The 21,528-nt window shown below is 41.0% G+C and overlaps 1 protein-coding gene across 1 annotated transcript in view; it reads left to right on the top strand.

Annotated features, from left to right (window-relative positions):
• LOC119655008 (protein rhomboid) overlaps positions 1-21,032 on the top strand; it is a 57,646-nt gene extending 36,614 nt beyond the window's left edge. The window contains exons 2-5 of the mRNA XM_038060675.1: positions 5,405-5,660; positions 5,717-5,822; positions 14,705-15,044; positions 20,494-21,032. Of these exons, the coding sequence (XP_037916603.1) occupies positions 5,405-5,660; positions 5,717-5,822; positions 14,705-15,044; positions 20,494-20,808 (1,017 nt within the window). The 3' untranslated portion in view covers positions 20,809-21,032. The remainder of the gene's footprint in view (positions 1-5,404; positions 5,661-5,716; positions 5,823-14,704; positions 15,045-20,493) is intronic.
• Positions 21,033-21,528: the final 496 nt, after the last annotated feature.

The raw sequence follows: 21,528 nt of genomic DNA, 5'->3' as shown, positions 1-21,528 counted from the left end.
GTCTCCAATTTAAACCTGTGAAGGTATTGGAGATATCCTCCATGTCCCGTGAGAAACTGGGTGAGATTATAATTAATCTCACCGTGTCGTCTCTCCAACCACTCCTTGATGGTAGGAATGAGCCTGTGAGTCCACTGACCCTTTCCCGAGCGTTCCCACCGCTCCTGCCATCTATTTATAGATCTCTCCCTCTCAGCGTTCTTCGTCTGCGATAAGGGAGAGATTGGCTTCGCATGGTATATATTCGTCATCTCATCTGCCAAGATGTCAATCGGCATCATTCCAGAGATGACGAATGCTGCATCATCTGAGACAGTCCTGAAGGCAGAACATACCCTCAGAGCTGTTCTTCTGTAGACTGCATTCAGTTTGCTACTATTAACTGACATCCACAACGCCTCGCTCAAAACTGGGGTCGCATAGAGCATGATTGGGGTCACCACCCTGGCTATAAGCAACCTAGAGGTATGCCGTGGCCCTCCCACATTCGGGTGTTTGTTTGTCCGCCTGTCCGTCTGTCATACCCGATTTATTCGGAAACGGCTAGACCGACTGTCACGAAAGTTGGTGAGAGTATGTTATCTGGTGTTCCCTTTACATGCAGTAAGTGGCGCCATCTTGTGTTAAGTTTAAGGGGGGGGGGGGGGCTCCCCATACATGTGAAGGGAGGGTACAAATTTTTTTTCACAGAATGTAGCCTTGTGGATATCAAATGAAAGGTCTCAATTAGTACTTTTCGAAACTGGTTCAATATTTGATATTAGGTGAAACATAGGGGATTGAAGGCTCAAAATATGACCCCCAAAAAGTGTAACAGGTCTCGTTCTCAGAACCTATCCAACCGAAAAATCTGAAAAAAATCACAGTGGTGCATCTCTACAAAATCTAGGCCTCAAAATATATTCGGTTCCTATATCTGCACAAATAAAGTTAATAATAGTATATTTCCACATTTTAGAAATTTATCCGGTACGATCTAATCGAATTAGTCTATGAGCTAATCTCATTGCAGAGCTTTGAATAAATATATCCAGGGGCTGCAAATTGAGTAGTGCATTCAGAGTTGCGCCGGATGTCGTGCTCATGGCACCATGAACATCGGCCTAATGATGGCAACGTATATCCACAATACCCCATGAGGCCTGAGTCCCCATGTCGAGGCAAAGACCCGTCTGCACAGCCATCCAGTTTTCTCCTTTTTGTGAGTAATACTCTTGTGGTTTTATTTGGATTAACTGACAGACCATGTCTGAGGCACCAGCGGTCTATTAAATCAACGGCACCTTGTATATTCCTACACACCGTTCCAAGATCTCGATCAACAGCAAGCACAGCCACGTCATCAGCATAAGCTTGAGCGTGTATTGGCAAATTTTGCAGTTTGCATAGTAGTGAGTTGATCAGCATACTTCACAGAACTGGCGAGAGCACACCTCCTTGGGGGCAGCCCTTCGTTACTTCTGCCGTTAGATCGACACCCACCTCAGCGCACAGCCAACTCTGCGTTAGCATAGCATGGATTCACTTAATTAAAGCACCATCAACACCATGCTCTTTGGCGGCATCACTAAGTTTTTGAAATGGCGGACAGCCAAAGGCCCCTTCAATGTCCACGAACACCCCCATCGCGTACTCACCATTCAAACTTGCAACAGTTTTCAGGATTTTCGACGCTGGTAAGCATGTTGGTTTTCACTAAGTAGGTGTGACCTAAGTGCGTTTCTACGAATGTGGCGCTCCACCAGTCTCTCCAAACCTTTCAGCAAGAATGAAGTCAAGCTGATCTGTTTGAAGTTCTTTGGATTAGAATAGTCATCTTTCCCAGGTTTCGGTATGAAGACTACCTTAACCTTGTGCTAAGAGGAAGGCAGAGGCCCAGAGCAAGGCACTCTCGAAAAATATTTCGTAGAGGTCGCTCTAAGTGCTCCATACCCTCCTTTAGTATTGCCGAATAGATGCCATCCATGCCAGGTGTTTGAAATGTTCAAAGGACAGTATGGCAGCTCTCACCTTTTCATGAGTAACAACCGCTTTCGCAGTGTTTCAGTTCCCCTTGCAGCACTTGCATGTTGAAGGGGTTGCAAGAACCGTCAACTCTCCCCCTGCCACTTCTTTCACCCGTTCTCCCGGGTGGGGTACTTCCAGGAGGGTCTGTACTGAATCCATTCTGGGGCTCGTGAAAGTACCGTCAGATTTTCTCAGAGAATCCAACTTGACCGACTCATCCCTTTTGAGGACTCTGCACAGCCTTGAAGTCTCTCTTTCGTCTTCCAGTTCCTCACAGGAGGTCTCGTTTCGAACACCTAACGGGCCTCTTATATTCACGCTGTGAGTTCTTGTTCTTGTTACTTTTGCAAGCACGGTTTAGAAGTCGCCTGATTGATTTTCTGAGTTTTTGCAGTTCCCGGTTCGACCAAGGAACCGTTTTGCCGCTTTGGCCTCGGGAAATAGGACAAGCCTCTTCATAGCATTCTAAAAGTGTGCAGTTCAGGATTTTTAATTCATCTTCCAACGGCAGAGGAGTCCTTAGTCGCCTAGGGAACTGTACTTTATTGCCAAGGAGTTCATTGAAATTTGTCCAATCTGTTTTCCTAGGGTTCTGTGTTTGTACTGTACACTGTTCGCCCGCAATAGTCAGATTGAATTCTAGGTGTCGGTGATCTGACAGTGATACCTCGTACCAGTGTGTAATCAAATCAAACAATTTTGAGGTACATATTGTTAGGTCAATTACTTCGCTTCTTCTCGGTCCCACGAACGTAGGGGCGTATCCTACGTTTGCAGTCATAAGACCAGCTGAAGTGATGAAATCAAATAGCTTCTCTCCTCTTGGATTGCATTTGCTACTGCCCCAATAAATATGTTGAGCATTCGCATCGCAACCTATTAAGAGTTCGGGACCACTTGATTCTGCATACGCCACCAGATCCCTAAGCTCTTGCGTCGGTGGAGGATACAAAGAATTAAAAGGGAAATAAGCGGAGGCAACTATGATGTTTTTCCTCTCGTCATTTATCTGGTATTGTATGATGACCGTAGCTGAGTCCTGGGAACAATATTGTCTCAGCATAGTTGCCTCTAACCGTCTTGACATCAGGACGGAAGCTCTCGGTCTTATGGATCTTTCGTCGTAGAAGATCCCTTTACTGATCCAATGCCACAGATTCTGTTAAATCGAACCCACGGCTCTTGCACCAGAAAGATGTAGGGGAAATCCTGAAGCTTTGTCATTCTCGCTGCCAACTGGTAGAACGGCGCTTTAGTATGCTGCAGGTTGATTTGACCAATCTTTATGTTGGAAAACAGTTAGAAGCGTAAGCGGCATTCTGCATGTGACGGTGTTTCCCCACACCGTTCCGCCAGAGACTCGATCCCCTGGTGTTTGATTTCTCTGAGAAAAGCCGCACTTGGAGATACCGCAGTTCTCATGTCCTCATCCATGAAAAATCTCATCTCATCACGCAGAGCATTCGTCTGCTTTTCACTTAGCACCTTAATTGGTTTGCGGTGTCCGGTTTGCATAGATTCGATCACTTGAACTGGTATCAAGTCAGTTCCGTTCACGTCTCTGGCTTCCCTTTCTTCCGTCTGTTCCTTGGAAGGTGTAGGAGAAGTTACTAGCAGGTAGGATTCACTCTGTAGTCTCTTCACCAGTGCGAGCCCCCATCCGGGGGTTCCACCCCTGTATGCACTATCCTCTGCGCGTAGCTCCATTGTGGGGAAGTGCACCGAAGATGCTGCAATTTGTTCTATATTGTGTGAGTCGAAGACCATCATTGTTCTTCGCTCTCAAAATGGAGATGATGCCCTTCAGTTTCCTGATATGACTGGAGTTTAGTTTATCTAGGAAAAAGTGGAGCACCATATGGTGACTTCCCCTGAGCACATTTGGACTCTTTTGGTCCAGTTCGAATACCAAGTTGAAACTCTCAACGTTTGTAGATTTGTCCTTCCTGGCATTCATGAACTTTACCCTCCAGTGTCCAAAGGCCATGTCCCGATTCTGTTCATCCAGCATGCGGATGATGTCCTCTGCCTTCCTTCGAGGGCCCGGTAACCAATGTCCGGCATATTCTGCCTTGCGTAGCTCAGTGTTCACAATATGAACTTTGGCCGACCGCCGGAACTCAAAGTTGGGATTACCTGCTGGAGCCACTTTAAGGCAGCCTCGTCAGTGCACCCCAAATGGAAAAGCCCATTGCGAGAACATTGATTGTTAAATCGTGGCTTCGTTCCAGACTCCATCATTTTTCTCCACAGGCATTCCCAGAAGATGGTAAATTGTCGCTCTGACATTTTGCCATGCTTGGAGGAAACTCCCACGGCAGCAGTCAGAAACAGAGGCAGCAGCTTGCGCATATGTCCTTTGTTTTCTCGCCTTCGTGTTCTTATTCCTATGGGAGGGACCAGCTTCATTGAGATCTCTCTCGCTGATTTGATTACCTCTCGGCACATCAGTCCTAATCCTTACGAGACGCGTGGATGTAAACCCTGGTGCGGAGCACAATAAAGCGTTTGCCACAGCAGATGTGTTGGTCACGCTTCTTGCGCGCATTACCGCTGACAGAAGAGTGTGGTGCGTCCGGTGTGGATCTTACCGCGGTTTCCAATTTATCCCCACCTTCCGTCGGAGATTCCGCTTCCTTGCGTCTGATTTCTCTGGACGTTACCGCGCCTAGTGGTACAGCCACATCCATGTCCTCATTCTCAAAGTGCTTCATCTTCCTTCGAGTGCTTTCTTCTGCCGCCGGCTTGGGGCCTTTTCAGGTTCACTATTGGCGTTAAACCAGTACCGTCCACGTCAACAGCTTCCCGTTCTTCCCGGTAAGGGCGAAGGAGAAGGTTCTGACAGGCAGGATTCAGACTGTAATCCCCCCCCTCCTTAGTGGCCGAAGTTCCCTTCTGCCGAGCCTTCCTGTTCCGTTTGCGGGTAGATTTGGGCTGTAGTACCGCGGACGGGTGGTCATAGTCGGATTAGATACGCTAGTTCCACTTATACGAAAAAATGAAGAATGGATGAAGAGGATGATCGTTAAGATTCCGGAAAAATACACTCGTCTTGTGTGCGACAATGGGAGGGGTATCTCCGTGCTCCCCTCCCTCCCCCTATATCAGAATAAAATGGAAACGGGAAATTCAATTTTTTTTGTATTTTTGTTTTTAGTTCGCAGACACTAGAAAAGCTATGTTCGTATTGGAAAGATATGTTATATATTGGAAAAGATTCACTCGTGTTCATATTCACATTCCACGTTAATATATATACTACTATGTTGCGTCGGATCATATATTGTATTTTGTGGATAGATATTTTTCGCAGTGTCTGATCTTCATTTATGAATTTCAAAAAATTAAAGCACAGAATAGATTTACTAATCAAAGATTTAATCTTATGTCCTTCTAGTATGACACCAACGGCGATTCCCGACTTACAATTCATGACTTGAAGGTTATGATAAAAGACCACCGATGTGCCGAGCTACCACACGATATGGCGCAGCGTATTCTAAAACTATCGGATACAGATATGGACGGGTATCTTAGTTTTGAAGAGTTCTACAACATGTCCCAGAAACATCAATGGCTGTTTAAGGATTTTCTGGTGACATACTGTCGAAGAGTAATTCCATCCCCTCATCGTGTAGTAGGGGATCAACTGGGTATGTTATAAATTTGTTTTGATAATTCTGTTAAAATTAATGTGATTTACTTTCAGATGGAGCGTATGAGCGTGAAATGACATTCTGTCCACCACCTCTGACAATGATTGTTTTTTCATTGCTTGAAATTTTAGCTTTTGCCATAGATGTTGCATATTGGGGGTAGGTTAAAAATAAGCTAATATTTTTTCGTCTATTATATTACAATATGATAATATTTTAATAGATAAATCTTAATAGGCTTTGATACAATTGAATTTCCATTTTTTTTTCCAGTGAATCAAAATATTTTGCCTTCATTTCGTATTCAATTTTTTGAAATTTATAAACTGACGCGATGCAGACCATTTTTAACTTTGAGTATTCATCAGTACTTGAAGTAGAGAAAATACCAAAAATGCATTTGATAAGTTTTTTTGCCTGGAAAAAATGACCAAGTTTTAAAAACTGGGGTTTATCTCCTTTTCCATTTTCAATCTTAACCCTGAATTTCAACAGTCTAACCTTGATTGGGAATATACGCATCTTGCTGGTATATTCTATTTCGCTGACTTGATTACGCTATTCATTGAGTTGGTTAGATTGGACTGATTAAAGGAATTTGTGCATTGCCACTTTAGTGGAGTATGTTGATCGATTCCTTGCTAAACGAAGCTCATGCGGATGATGTAACTGTGCTGTTGACCAACCGCGGTGGCTTTCAATAAATCCAAATGAAACTACAATGATATTATTTACAAAATGAAACTTAACATTCTTTGAATTCCAAAGATGAGAAGAGTAGCTCCACCTGGAAATCATATTAGATAAGAAGCTTCTTTGGAACAAATATGTAGGGCACAGATGAAACGAGCTCTCACGCCTTACCAGTATGTGGACGGTGCTTATGCATCCAGAGTGTGATGTGTTAAGGTGAGACAAAAGAGTTTGCACTGTAAACAAATTACCGACATTGGAAGACATACTGCGAGACTTGAATCCAATTTTTGTATTTGTATTTTTTGGTAGAAGATATAAAGTTTACAAACGTAGAGAAAACTGGGGCGAACCAAAAGAATACGATTTAGGATATGCTGAGACCATCCCCACCGATGGTTCAAAAATACAAAGGGGTTCTGGAGCTGGATGAAACCGAGAAATAGATTTTTTCTTGGAACAATATACAACGATCTTTCAGGCTGAAGTGTATACAGTCCTAAGAGTGGCAACCAGGAAGATTAACGGGCGATTAAAAATAAAATGAACGCCGTATTACAATCTGCAGCGATAATCAAGTTGCCCTGAATCATTTTGTCACCTTAAAAACCATTTAGAAATGTAGAAATCGTGTGAACTCTATATCTAGATTTAATATGGTGGAACTACTTTGGGCACCCTATCACTGTAGCGTAGAATGAAACTAAATCTCGGATGGCTTAGAAAGATATGGTTCAGTTTCTCCCTTGCTCTTTCTTGTTAGGATCAAACCAAAGTAGTATCGAGGAGCAGATTGAAGGAAATGAGGGGGGGTCTCGTGGGGAGTAAAAGAAATCCTCAAAAGTGCTGGGGGAAAGAATTGGCACCAAGGATATCCAATCAGAAAGCACTCTCCTGGAGTGCCTGCAATGAAGACTCGGAGAATGAGGCACCTGTGGAGAAAGCAGGGGGAAAAGTGCGAGAGTTGACGCTAAGGGCGTGAGCTGAAAGTGGTGGAAAATGGTATAGAGGAAGGTGGGAAGATAACGGCAAAACTAGTAGATATTTTGCTAAAGGTTGCCAGAAAAGATTGCCCTGCATAAGGGGAATTCGGAGGGGCTAATGGCTGCCAAAGACGGCTAGGTGATTCAGAATTCAATATTGCCATTTGCGAGCGGGGCGGGTGAACGTGGCCCCCTTTGTCACCACCCGGCAGTCGCATAGTCGGTCGCGTTGCAAGTTGGAATAAGGAGGCTTCGCCCAAAGTGGTCCCGTAGATGACTAATTAGCATTCAAATCGAGAATCTACTGAAGTCTGGATGGAGGAAGAGGTTGGCCTTACTGGTGCCTTCGGAAGAAGAAAGAAAGAAAGAACAAAATCCGAAGTTTTTAGAACACGGATTGGAGGTGCAGTGGCCCAGAAGTTGGGACCTCGTGTCGTCATATATGATGTGCACTGTGCATTAGTGTCGATGATCTGATGTAGCAGATCCATGACAGCAACTTGGTGGGTCAGACATTCGGGTGTTCACTGGGTTGGCCAAAGCGAGCGTTCCCATTATGATACGCGCCTAGATTGCACACGTGTAGAAAGACTCACTAATGAGTTAAGTGTATGTGTCCCAATCATGGGGCTTTTGAGACGGTGGCTTTGCGTAAGCATTTACTCGCCACCCACAGATAAACTGGAGCAGTACCTGCATAAGTTGTTTCGGAGTTTTCACGGATTATGATTCAGGAGAGCTCCAGGGGCGTCTGTAATATTGGCGTTACGTACTTAATGTTACGATAAAAGTGTCTGCTGAGTCATTGGATTGTTGGATGAATGCAGTGTTAAGGACCACACCTTTATTCTGGAAGTCAAGACATTGTCGGCATTAGGGTAAACGGGGAACCTATGCTGACATTGTGTAATAGGTCTCGGAAGTCATATGAGTAGGGTGGGATGACTTGCGGGATGTGCAAAGCCGTCTGGCTATTCCATCTCATGTTCATAATTTTTATTATTATTGTTTACGGGAGGGCTATTGTGCTCCTGAAGTCACAGAGAAGGATAGAAGTAATCCTTGGCCGCACTGGGCCATAGTTCTTTTCTTCTCTCTTCTCTGTTGTGCAAATAAATACATACTATGATTCTTTGTGGATTTCAAAGACACATTTGACTGCCTAAGTCTTCTTTGCTGTGGAAAAGTCGTGAGTTTGGCTGCCAGAAATTAGCTTTCAATGAGCGGGTGTGGGTTAATGTAGAGTGCGCCTTCTCACAGGGATTTATCGCAGGTACATTTATATGGAACCTGTTGACGGGCTTATTTCCGTGTGTGTGAATGCGTTCCTTACGCGGATGATCTTCTTCCTTTGGATGGAAAGGGCCAACTTGAACTAGAGCAGTGGTGCCCTGAGTATACGCGTATCGTTAATTCATGGTCTTTTAAAGTCGGTGTCGCGATCTTAATGGAAGAATCCGTTGCGATGTTGTTGGATTTGAAGGCAAATTGCTTCATCCACCACTAGTCAAGCTGAACAAAATGAATTGAAAATACCGGAAAACAGTGACATATTTGGGGGTTAGAATCGCGAAACGTATGTGCTCACTACGACACCTGATCGAGGTTAGGACGCGTCTTACTAAATTGGTGTAAATGTTGACGTGTGGTTGGGGTCTAGGCCAGAGGGCTGCTTGATCCATTTATGTGGGACTCTTTCTTGCGTGTTCTCCTTATGAGTCTCCTGGGTCTTATGACTATGAGACGATAGTGTGACAGAAAACAGCTTTATGATTGTCATCGAGTACTATTGCTAACGTGTGTTTCTGTATGTGGCGCGGTTTCGACTGACGCCATGTGGATATTGTTGGGTGTTCTTCCTCTTGAAGTATTCCGGCGTACCTTTGCTGCAAACGGATTAAGTTAGTGAAGATCAGGGGGTTAGGATCGCTTGCAGCAATAAAGTTGTTAGATTAGAGTATAACATCTATGTGGAAGTTTAGATGGAACGAAAATGGGAAAGGTCGGGTCACATATAAGTACATAAAATATCTGGCTCCCAGAGGAAATTCTATCGTGAACTTCGGGCACGAGATGGACTTCTTCCTAACGTCTTGTCTACAATCATGGTTGTGTTCTGTGTGGGGCAGATTCAGAGTACTGGTTTCATGTCCCCCATCTCTGTTCAGCATACTGTGGTATCCGCAATCTAGACAAGATGGGTTTTCATGTAGTGAACATTATCTATGATTTTAACCAGTGCCTTGCTAGCAGTGATACGCTTCGCGCGTGCTATTTTTTTGGTGGAGGAACTAATTCTTCGCTGCTTCATCTACGGCATGATGGTCGAATGATTGTAGGGGGCATGGTGTAAAGCCATCAGCTCCGTGTATTTTGTGTTAGTGTTGTCTTGTACGTCTGTTGAGTTATTATATGCAGAACGGTTCTTTGCATCGGACTGATCCCAGTTAATCCTTTGGAGAGTGCTGTCCCCACGTACTCGGGAACAACGATCAGACTCGGGTCTGCAATGGGACTCATCTGAAGTGAATCTTGCCACGAAGCCTCAGCAGACCTCTGAGAGCTGCTCCAGGAGAATTATTGGGGTATGTATCCTCGGGTCGATTATTTGTTGATCTCCCTTGTGGGAATGTCATGGTGATTGTGATTGTGCCTATATCACGGCAAGAGGTCCTTGTTGGTTCATGCGTGCAGTTGCGCTTTATAGCTCGGGCCCGGTATACCCCAATTACAAGCATTACATAGGCCATAGAGGACATACACTCAGTATAAACCTTCACGGCAGGGCTCTGATTGTGGTTTCTGAATCAATTCGTCTCCAAAGAGGAACGTAGGATTGTATTATTACACTTATTACAGGACCAAAGAAACATACTCCTAAGTTGACCCTATCTAAAGCAGGGGTACTAACAGAGAGTTTGTGAATTTTTTCTTGTGAAAAGCCGCGCATTATTTAAATGTTTGGGAGAAAGTAAACCAAAGTGTATGAATATTTCGATATTTTTGTTGATAAAAATAAAAAAATAAAACATCTATGTTTCTCGCATTAGTGTGATATCTTCGCGTTTTACAGCTGCCTAATCTTGCCAGTGAGTGCCTTTTTCGCACTTCGCGTATTATCTTTTCTGTGAAGCAAGCGTCACTCCTACACTTTTCATTTCATTTATATCAAGGCATTCGTAAAGTCATTTCCTTAAAATTGTTTCCTGTTTTCGCAATGATAAAACTATACTTTCATATAATGCTGATTAGGTAATAAGCCCATGTTAGCAAGAGATGCACAAAAACACACACAAACTAGTTAAAGACCTTTGATTAAAACATCGAAGTGTTCATTCTTGAGCAATCCGATCCCGAATCGCATACTTTTTATCAATGTGCTGCAACCCGCGAGATCCTCTAAACTAACAATTGGTGATATGTATGTATCTGTGATGAAGTGGAGTTGATTTGTATATTCTACGGCAAAGTTTTACTATTTCCGCTAGAATAATAATAGATACATTATCTAACATTAATTTTTGTTTTGTTTTACTGATTCTATTCGTCATAGACGTCGGATATGGTTTATGTTCTTATGTACGACTATACAAAAGTCTCATCTTTTAGACTGAGTTTTTTTTCTTGCTTCTTCTAGTTTGTATGCTAATTATGTGGAAGGTGTAGCAAAAACAATATTGGATTTAGAACCTTGTGACATTTGCAAAGTAATTGTTCTCTACAAAAAGTTGATTTATGAGAAGATTTGCATACACATCAAGTATTTTTTTTCATTTTTATTAGTCTCACGAAAGTGAGGTTGCACAATTTCTCTTTCGTAGTAATTAGTAACGGCTGAAAAAGTTGATTTTTTTTAATATTATCCATAACACGAAAATCGTTTATTTAAAGACGGGGATTGCTATTGATTTGCTTCTTTCTTCAGAAAATTGGCGATTAAATAGCATTCAGCCCAGAATGAGATTGCGGTGAGAAAACAAGACGAGGGAAAAGTTCCTAAAATTATAAAAATTCCGATAAATAATAGTACTGCATAAATAAGTATGTACATACAAACAACAAATAATTACTTTATTATTTCAATAAAGATAAACTAAAACAAAAATGTGCACAACAAATTTCCTCCTTTGTATTCAATGCACTAAGAGCCCTTTGAAAAATCTCTGAGGAAGGTTGTTCATGTTCAAACGGCGATTTCATCCGCGCTTTTGTATTATCCCATTCTTGATACTTGGGTCCAGGATAGTGATAGCATAGGTTGAATCGTGAAAGTTAGTAAAATTCATCTTACCAATTAGTGAGCACATCTATCATTCGACGACATTTTCTTTTCTTAAACGGGCAAGTTTGCAATTGCGGTTTCCTTGTCGATTTTCTCGCTATTTTCGGGTGCGGCGAGTGCGACAGCATATTTTGTTGATATTAAAAAGTGACGGCTCCACTGTGCGCATGGAACCGCAAATTCCGTACCCAAGTGTCGCGATCGATAGAGAATCCACGACGGAGCATCCTAAATTGATGCTGTTGGCTCAGATGTGATATGAGGTGCAGCCTTTAAGGTCCCCTCCCTGCCTTGGTGTCCTGAGGCCATTCAAATTGAAGAAACCCTTTGATTATTGTGAGTTTTGTAGCGTTAGAGAGGAGGAGGATAAAATATAAGAAAAAACAAGTCGGAAAACCGGAAGCTGGACGCTTCACGTATGAAAGGTTTTGTGTATTTCTTTTATAAAGACATCTGAGTGTGTATTTGCCTCATTAGTACGTAGCACGTAATACATGCATATATTATGTGGGAATATCCATTTTCAATCTTGAATTTGCAAAGAAGTGACAAGTTTGACCTATTATAACTTTGTTAGTAATAGTGTAATTTCCACCAAATTTGGTAGAATCATGCTCTATGTCATACCCTATATTATTACATTTCGTGGTGCTATAATGAACTTAAGGGGATTTTGTAGCCAATTACTAAAAATTATAGTAGTAGTAACTTTATTTCAACAGATATCGGTATGAAGGGTATTTCGGAGCGTAGGCACCAGATAGTGGCAGCCTCTTGATTTTTTTCCAGATCTTCCTGTTGAGTAATTTCTGCGAATGGGTCCGTTAAAGAAATGATCACTTTGAACCCCCCGCACTCCCCACCTTTCCAACAAATATGAAATCGGTTTCGGAAAGTACTAACCGATACCTGTCATTTGATACCCCACATGACTATATCTGATGAACAAAAAATGTAAAACCCCACAGTTCCCATTTTTCCACCAAATTTGGTGCGAATCGCTACAAACGTATCCGAGAAAAATGCGTGTGACGGACAGACAGACAGACAGTAATCCGATTTTAATAAGGTTTGTATTTAATTTGATGAGGTTTTAATATTTTTAATAAAGTTTGGCTTTACACAAAATCTTGAAAGGAACAAGAAAATATAAATTTGCAATAAATATGAAAGAAGGTTAGACTAAAAGTAAAATAAAGAAAGAAAAATATAAAAAAGAAGCTAGGAATAAACTTAGATCAATAAAAAAACTAACCGCCTTACGAATGAAGTGAGTATTAATGTTAGTTACCAGATTAGAAATCAAAATAACAAGATGTTCATATTTCACGTGAGACAATATACGGATCTTGTTGGCTCTGTTGTTTGCGGAGGGTACTCGTGTTTAAAAACAAATCAGTTTCTTCCAAACCAGAAGCCATTACAAATTCTTGCGAAACTTACAAATATTTTGGTGGCATTTATATCAGCGTATCTTCTGTCAACAACTGATCATCACGCTGATATGCTTGTAATAGAAAAAAAAAGAATTTTGGTTTACCAGCTAATGTTGGACCCTGATTAGTTGTAAAATGTTGCCAGTTCATGTTGTACATCTTTTGTGTAGATGTACCCGAGTTCACCTTGTGATAAAATGGTGATAAGAAAGAAACCATCATCGGCACGGTTCACACGCGCGAACTGAACGATTCGATGCTGTATCTCACGCAATTGCAACCACTAAGCACAACGACTTCCTCCTTCCGACCAAAATCTTTTCACTTCATTAATTGGTCTCCCCACGAATATCTTCTCACATGTTCCACTTTTCAATCTCTCAACAAATATCCTTATCCATGTTCCACTTCTCCATCTCTCAAAGAATGTCCCGACACATGCTTCACTTTTCAATCTCTCAAGAATGTCTTCACACCTTTTCCACTTCTCAATAAGTCCTCTCCGACGACAGTTCGTCTGTTGCTCCTATTTCCCGGAATCGTTACACCATCGCTTCAATTGCACACTTAATCGCGATATTATTCGCCTTATTAAAAAATTACCACTCCTTGTTATGGGAAGCTACCACCCCTACTTTCTTTCTGTTTGAAACTCGATTCCATCCGTCCATCTATTCACCGGCCCGGGCCCCGTTAATTTTGTTATAGTTGTCCCCAGCCTTCAACTTCAATTTACATTTTCCTGGTATCATAGCAAAAACTGCCTCGAATATTTCCCAATTCCCATGCCCCGATGAAGCCTCATTTGCGTGCGTCTCGCTTTAGCTAGAAGCAACCGTTGGGATTATACATAATAAGATACAGCTTGAGCAAGCCTGCGTACAAGCAAAAGGTCGATTAGCATTTTCTAATGTTAAAAAATTGCAGGTTAAAATTTGAAATATTTAAATGGAAATGGATTTAGAGTTTTGGGGAAAAGTACAAGAGAACAGGGTTTTGTAAATAAAATAAAATTGATCATTTTAAATTCAGTCAGTTTCAAACGAAGATCACATCATATCAAAAGTCGAAGAAATTGTAGCACGCAAAGGCTTTCATTTTACAAGAAAAAAATAATAAAAGGCATGATGAGAGAAGTTTCATATATTTTTCTGTTGAGAATATAATGCTGACAGAACAGATATTTTCAGTAGTTACTGACATGATTTAAGGAAGAGAATTTATCTCCAGTCTCAAGAAGAAATCTCAAAATCGGCAAAAGACCATTTGTAAGTTATAATATCAATGCGGAAAGAATGTTTTGGCATGTTTTAAAATAAAGATGCAACAACCAAATATTAGCAGAAATGCGCCCATGTAAGATTTTAGTATGTGTACCATCCGCGTTAGTCCGATCGAAAAACAAAGAAATTACTTCTACAATGGAGAAACTTCAATATATGCTTTTTTTTGGGAGTTTTCTTAATTTTTTTGCTTTTCTTATCTCGATAATCTATGCTGATTAGCGATGCTATCTTTCGCGATTTTTCACTTGCTAATTTCTTTAGTTTCGTTAACATTTTCGCAATTAATCTCTCCATTGTTCTCTCCACTGTGTATATTGTACATTTTTGCACTTTATGAATTGAATGCCATTTTTTCTTTCAGCGAACGTATAGAAGATGGGAAAATCGGATTAAGTACAGATGGTCCAGCAGCGACACTTTTCATCTACAATCCTTATCGAAGATATGAAGCCTGGCGATTTATGACGTATATGCTGGTTCATGTTGGCATCATGCATCTTATGATGAATCTTCTGATTCAAATTCTTCTTGGAGTTGCATTGGAATTGGTGCACCATTGGTGGCGTGTTTCCTTAATATATTTAGCAGGAGTTATTGCAGGCTCCATGGGAACGTCTTTAACCAGCCCACAAATATTTTTGGCTGGCGCATCTGGAGGAGTTTATGCATTGATTACTGCACACATAGCCACAATTATTTTGGTAAGTATTTTATGAATTGAAAAAGGCTTTTCGAATTAAGTAAACATAAACATAAGTATAGAACGTTGAATTCCGAGCCTCGAACTTGTTACATTTATGTAAAACGTTGAGACTTCTGAAACATAAAATACATAAAATAGCTCCCACTTTTAATTAGTCCCAGTTTCAATTAGTGGGTTACAATGCCGTATGTAAAGGAATTGCATGTTCCCACGTTTATGAGGAATTGCTTTTGGTTTCTGAAAATATATTTCAGCACCCTGCAGGGCTTTCCGAGAAACCACCACTTTTTTACTATTTTGCACCAGGTGTTCGTAGAGTTCTCCACGGGTTCCGAGAGGTGTAGTTTCACCAGAAATTAGATGACTGAGAAATCATAATAAAGTGACTGTCCACTTCATAAGCTGCTCGTCATCGTGGGTGGAGGGAGAGTCTACAATTACCGAACAAATAGAAAACTTTCTTGCATGTAATTTCTTTCATTATGCACTCTACGGTACCGAAATCATTATTATTTGTGGACGTCCTTGCTTCCGGGATTTGTCATGGTTTTGGAGCTCAAACTCATCATAATCTACCTCTTTTGCGGCGATTAGAGTTTTTAAATCCTTCTATGCAGGGATTATGGCGCTCTATCGGAAGAAGGCCGACAAATTCACCAGCATCAAAGAAAAGATAATTTTTGATGAAAGGGGAACATTTGCGGACTCTCGATATCTTTTCAAGGAGTGTACGCACATTTCAAAAAATTTTCCCTGTGGGAAGCGAACGCAATCGATGCGCGATTAAAAATCAATCGCAAACCTTCGCGATTAAAAATCCGGTCCTTAAAACTCAAACTTGTTAAGTCTCTCATAAAACTGATCATTGAATTTTTCGAAAAATGTCCTATAAAATGGACTCAAAATATGTTTATTAAAATGTTTTAACGATTCCGACCAAAAAGGTCTGAAAACCTGTCGGAAGTAGAAATAAATCATTTTAAATTTTCTACTAACCTTAAAACAATTTCGCTGAATTGCTGATTATCCTTGCGTATTTCATTCCCCATCCCTCGTTACACTGATAAAACGTCAATGAAATGCATCAGGCAAAATTTCCTGGTACATTGTCCGACGGATTTGTGGTTTTTCAATTCACAAGCTATAATCGGCTATTCGAAAAATGTAGGAGAGGCTGTAACTGGGGTCTCAAAAGCAACAACCGAAATTTCATGGACTGACAATAAGCCAGTAAATCCGACAACGGAAAAGGCAACTACCACAATTGTTTTCCGAAATGGGTCGAGCTCAGAACAGTGAAACAAATGAGACCTATTTTAAATAAAAAATTTACAATTTTGAGTCAATAAATGGAAGGCCGTGCATTCTGCGCTTGCAAGGCAAATTCCGAAATATCAGTTTTAATAACTTTTGCCCCAGGTATGACATCAACCTTTTTGTTTGGGGGCTTAGGATCTAATACTCCAGCGATAAGTTAAAATCCACTAAATCATCATGAACAAGATCTAAACTAAATAAAAGAAAATATTTTCAATTCTGAGAGACGAGAACCAGATAAGGTTAGTTATATAAATTTGGGTAACAATAGAAGGTTATATTGTAAAAGAAAATTTCCTTTAGATTTTGCAAGTAAACACATATTTTCTCAGTACTTGTTTATTTTACCAATTTCGCCTAGTTAGTTAGGTTTACTTCAGTTACGAACTAGGATAGATATATATTTCGATTACTGATATAAACTATTGTAAAAACAACTTTGAGGAAAGATATTTTATGTCCGTGTTTGCAAAAAATAAAATATATGCGGTATAAAGAACAGTTCCTAGGATAACGTAGAAGTAGATATCGTCGTTGCACAAAGGTATAATGGCAATCAGAGAATGAATGAGCTCGCAAGAAAAGAATACCGAAGACCATTTGCAGGAGGAAATTTGCACTTGACATTAGAAAAACTACAGTTGCGAGAATTATACAACACTAGGAGCTTAAGCAAGTAACCCATGATGTCGAATATAACTTGAAAATTTATGTTATTTATGTAGCATGCTAGCCCCAAACCCAGGTAAAGGAGGAGGCAACGTAATTTGTACTATCCCCCGTAAAACAAAGATAAAATGCTGAGATCAGGGAAAGAGATAAAGTATAGTTGGTGTTATTTCACTCTGCTAAATCCAACCTGACCTCCTCCCTTGGGGACAGGTCCCGCGACAGGCCGACCAGGAAATTGCATCCAATGTCGTTAAAAACAAAATGATTGTATTAAGTCCAAAGCCTCGGAAAAATGCTAGGACGTTCTTCTCAATCGATGTGGCAGGACGAGCTTTGGTCATGTCGAGAAATAGGGAAGGAAACAAATATGTGCCTGCACGCTAAATATTGGCACCCCACTGGAAGGATTGAGAACTCACAAGAGCCCTTCGGTAAAGCTCATTGATTTTTGCGCATTACACCAAACCCGATGATTTGATGCCAAACGCTGCAACATAGCATCCGGACGCCGTAAAAATGGCTTTCTCTATTTTGGTAGTTCACGTGATGCCACCACCATTATATCAGTTGAACGCATTATTCCCTTTATCACTGCGTACGGCCCACAGGTCGATCTGATGTCGAGAAAGATGCTTTCTGGCAATATCTCGATGCAAGGGCCTGCAACGTTCCTGGTAATGACTATTCCATCAGTGCGAGCGACCTTAACAGTGTGCATGAAAAGGTAGGTATTAAGAGTAGTGTACACCGTGACAGGAAAGAGTTTGCTATTGCGTTGGTCAGTGAAGTGGAAGATACCGCAGATCGCAATAACTTCAGAATTGTATAGCGCATCATGAAAGAGCTTGCATGTGGTCGCAAATCTTTAGATGGTCTTGTAAACGACGTCAACGGTTGACTTCTCATTCACGATGATGAACAACCGAAGAGGTGGAAAGAACGCTTCATCGTGGTTTTTAGTCGTATCACATCTGGAGAAGTTCCTCCTTTTTTTTGATTAAATGGCTAGAATTGATGATGATCTGTTTTCTCTCATCAAGATCATGTTGGGAATGTTCTATGCTAGTGTTCTTTCTGTGTTGCTATATGGGAGTAGCACATAGAAAGAACAGTAGAGGAGGAGTGCGAGTGTCTCGAAGAGTCGTGGGGGTAGCTTACGGGCATTTCAGGTTACAGGGAGCGATGGCACGTAGGTATGGTTAGCACACCGCACCCCACAAACAAATGAATGGCAGCCATATATATGAATAAAAATAAAACTAGGTAGCTTTCTCCTACTACAATAGATTTTAATAGTTAGTAAACACGTACTTCGAGAGAGTAAGTAGCTCTCGAAATACGTATTTAATAACTATTAAAATATATTGTAGTAGGAGAAAGCTACCTAGTTTTATTTTTATTTAGAAGAACTACAAGCATCGGAACGATAACTATCATATATATGACCTTGTACTTGTGAATACATTGTTCATTAAACGATTATCTCATCTTCCTACATTTTGTAGTGGGAACAGTAAAACCCAAATCGACTATATTCTCATAAGATGTCAACATTTTACGTCGTCACTGACTGCAAAGCCATTCTCTATCGAAACCGACCATCGCACCTTAACATCGACCGTTGATTGCCGTCTTGCGAATGAAGCCACTTCATAAAAGATCGTGAAGAAAGCACTGATCCGCCGCGCATTAAATGGTGGCGATTTGGTGAGAAGAAAGAAGAAATCATCTTACTTATGTGATTACCAACCATTTTCGAATGTGAAAGAATCGTGGAACCCTCGGGGTCACCAAGCCAGATAAGGAGTTCATCAATCGAGATACTTTGGAATGAATGAAGGCCCGTGAAAAGAAACTTCAAAAGAAGTGGCATGAAAAAGAAAGGCAGAATATTCGAATTAACTTTCGATTAGATTGCTATCCCATACCATGAAAATTTTTGAACAAATTCTTGACAACCGTATCCGCGAAACGGTTAAAATAACCGGGAATCAAATCGGGTTTGTCAAGAACTGCTGAACGACTAACGGTATGCATGGAGAAACAGCGTAAGAAGTATCGCCCTCTCTACATTGTGTTTCTTGATCTGGAGAAACGTTTGACCCTGTGCCACACGAGCTCATCTGGTGTGCTCTACGACAACATCTAGTGCCAGAAGAATTCGTGCGCTGCGTTAAATTGCTCTACCACGATTCGGAAAGTAAAGTTCGAAGTGTGGCAGGTGTATTGGAACCGCTTCGTGTCTCTGCCGGTTCCATCAAGGAAGTGCCCTCTTACCACTCCTCTTTGTTCTTGTTATGGACACTGTCACATGGGACGTTCAACGTCCAGCGTCCTATCCATTGCTTTATGCAGATGATGTATCCTGGCGTCTAATAGCAAAAGTGATCTTGATCAATTTGTCCAAAATTGGAATGATCGCGTCACATAAACACGGTCTCAGACGGAATCTGATGTGACCTTCCCATAGCTGAGCGATTTAAATATTTCGGATCAAAGTTATCAGCCAATGGAGAACTGCCCTACAAAATTGCTTCATACATTAGCGCAACCTGAATGAAGTGGCGTTCCACAACTGGTTTTCTTTGTAGTAGTCGTATGACCGAACGTCTCAAATCTAAAATTTACAGCAATGTCATCCGCCCTGTCTCTCTCTATGGTTCTAAGTTTTGGCCGACTATAAAAGGCAATGAACGGCGTCTTGCGGTAATGGAGACGAAGATGTTGCGTTGGACTAATGATGTAACACGCCTTGATCAGATCCGAAATAAGATATCCACGATCGATATGGGGTTGCACTAACCGTAGAAAAATTGCGAGAGAGGCGTTTTCGATGTGATGTAATCTAATTTGCGCTAACGAGAATTCACTCGTCAAGATTGATCTCAACATCGAAGTAGATGGCAAGCGACCGAAAGGTGTTTTATGGTAATTTGAAAGCCTCGCGATTGCATCCAGATCAGGCCTTTGACAGAACAAAATGGCACAACCGATCACGACGATCGACCCCGCTTGTGAACGGGACAAAGGCTAATGAAAAAGATGATGACTGGTGGACGAACCTAGCTGTTGTCGTCTGCCGAAATTTCGAAACTAAGCAAGTCAGAGTATTTTACGAAGTCACCTACACGTGATGTAAAATTAGTGAATGGAGGGAACGAGGCAGCTTCTCATCGTTTACGCGGGGGGGGACGAAAAATCTTGTAAAGGGGCACGACCATCTATTAGGTAGATTAATTTAGCGAGTAAGGGGGGAGGAATTATTCACGTAAATGGACATACAGTAGGCTAATAGGCTACAATATGAGGCAACATACTCTAATCACACGAGGATATGTTAATATGAAGAATCTCAACTGCAACTTATTAAAATCAGGCGATAACATATCAGTATATGGTGCTTTAAGGTTTATTGAATATATATAAAACTCAAAGTGTTTCTTTATTTCTTCTTACAGAACTGGTCAGAAATGGAGTATGCAATTATCCAGCTTCTTGTGTTCCTTGTCTTCTGCGTAACTGATTTGGGGACTTCAATTTATCGGCATGTTACTGATGTGCATGATCAAGTTGGTTATATGGCACATCTGTCCGGTGCTTTGGCTGGATTGCTGGTTGGATTTGGAGTTCTGCGAAATCTGGAAGTACGAAAATGGGAGAAGTATGCCTGGTGGGTCGCAGTAATTGTTTACTTGGCATTAATGGCAACTGGAATTTTCATTCATATTTTATGTCCTGACTACTTTGCAAAGCAAGTTTATAGTTATAATTAAAGCTGTGACTAGTTTGTGAACCTGAAAAAAAATAACAACTTTGTGCCTTATTAGGGACACATGAATTTACCGAAGAATTTTATGGACATATTTTTAATTTTAATTCAGAGTATTTCGTACATTATTGTACAATACAATTGATAGGTTGTAGTTTCGATGTAAGCACAAAGAATGAATTGTATTAAGTTTTTTGTATTTATTAAATTTTTTTGATTGATTACAAACCATTTGTGTTTTATGGTTTAAACATAGATTAGAAAGTCGAAGTTATATTGGACAAAGGATCCTTTCAGAAAAACAATGACTCTACTGCCGTTTATTCTATGGATAGCATTAAGCAAAGATAACGCATTAATGAGCTAAGAGTGATACCGCTCAATAGTTGGAGTCCTGGCAAAAAGAGTGCACAACAAAGATAGGTGCGATTACCGCGCACAAGAACTTTTCAGGGAATTGAACTTATTGTATGAGATGCCCATCGTCATCTTTATTTTTTTCCCGGCATAGCTACGCATATCATTTGGAAGCGAACGTTTCGACCCCCGACCGTTTTGTTGCGATACTTTTTGACGCCGCACGTTTCGCATTTTCGGCGCAGGTATATTTCGGTGGACTTGTCGCCGCTTCAACGCAATCATTTCTTGCCGCTTTGTGCTTTATAACAAATCAATGTTTATTCTGGGGTTTGTGAAAGGCTCTTTTGTCATAAAACTCCTGGAA

Source organism: Hermetia illucens, chromosome 4 (genome assembly GCF_905115235.1).
Source record: "Hermetia illucens chromosome 4, iHerIll2.2.curated.20191125, whole genome shotgun sequence".
Classification (NCBI taxonomy): domain Eukaryota; kingdom Metazoa; phylum Arthropoda; class Insecta; order Diptera; family Stratiomyidae; genus Hermetia; species Hermetia illucens.
This window is presented reverse-complemented; position numbering and strand designations above follow the sequence as displayed.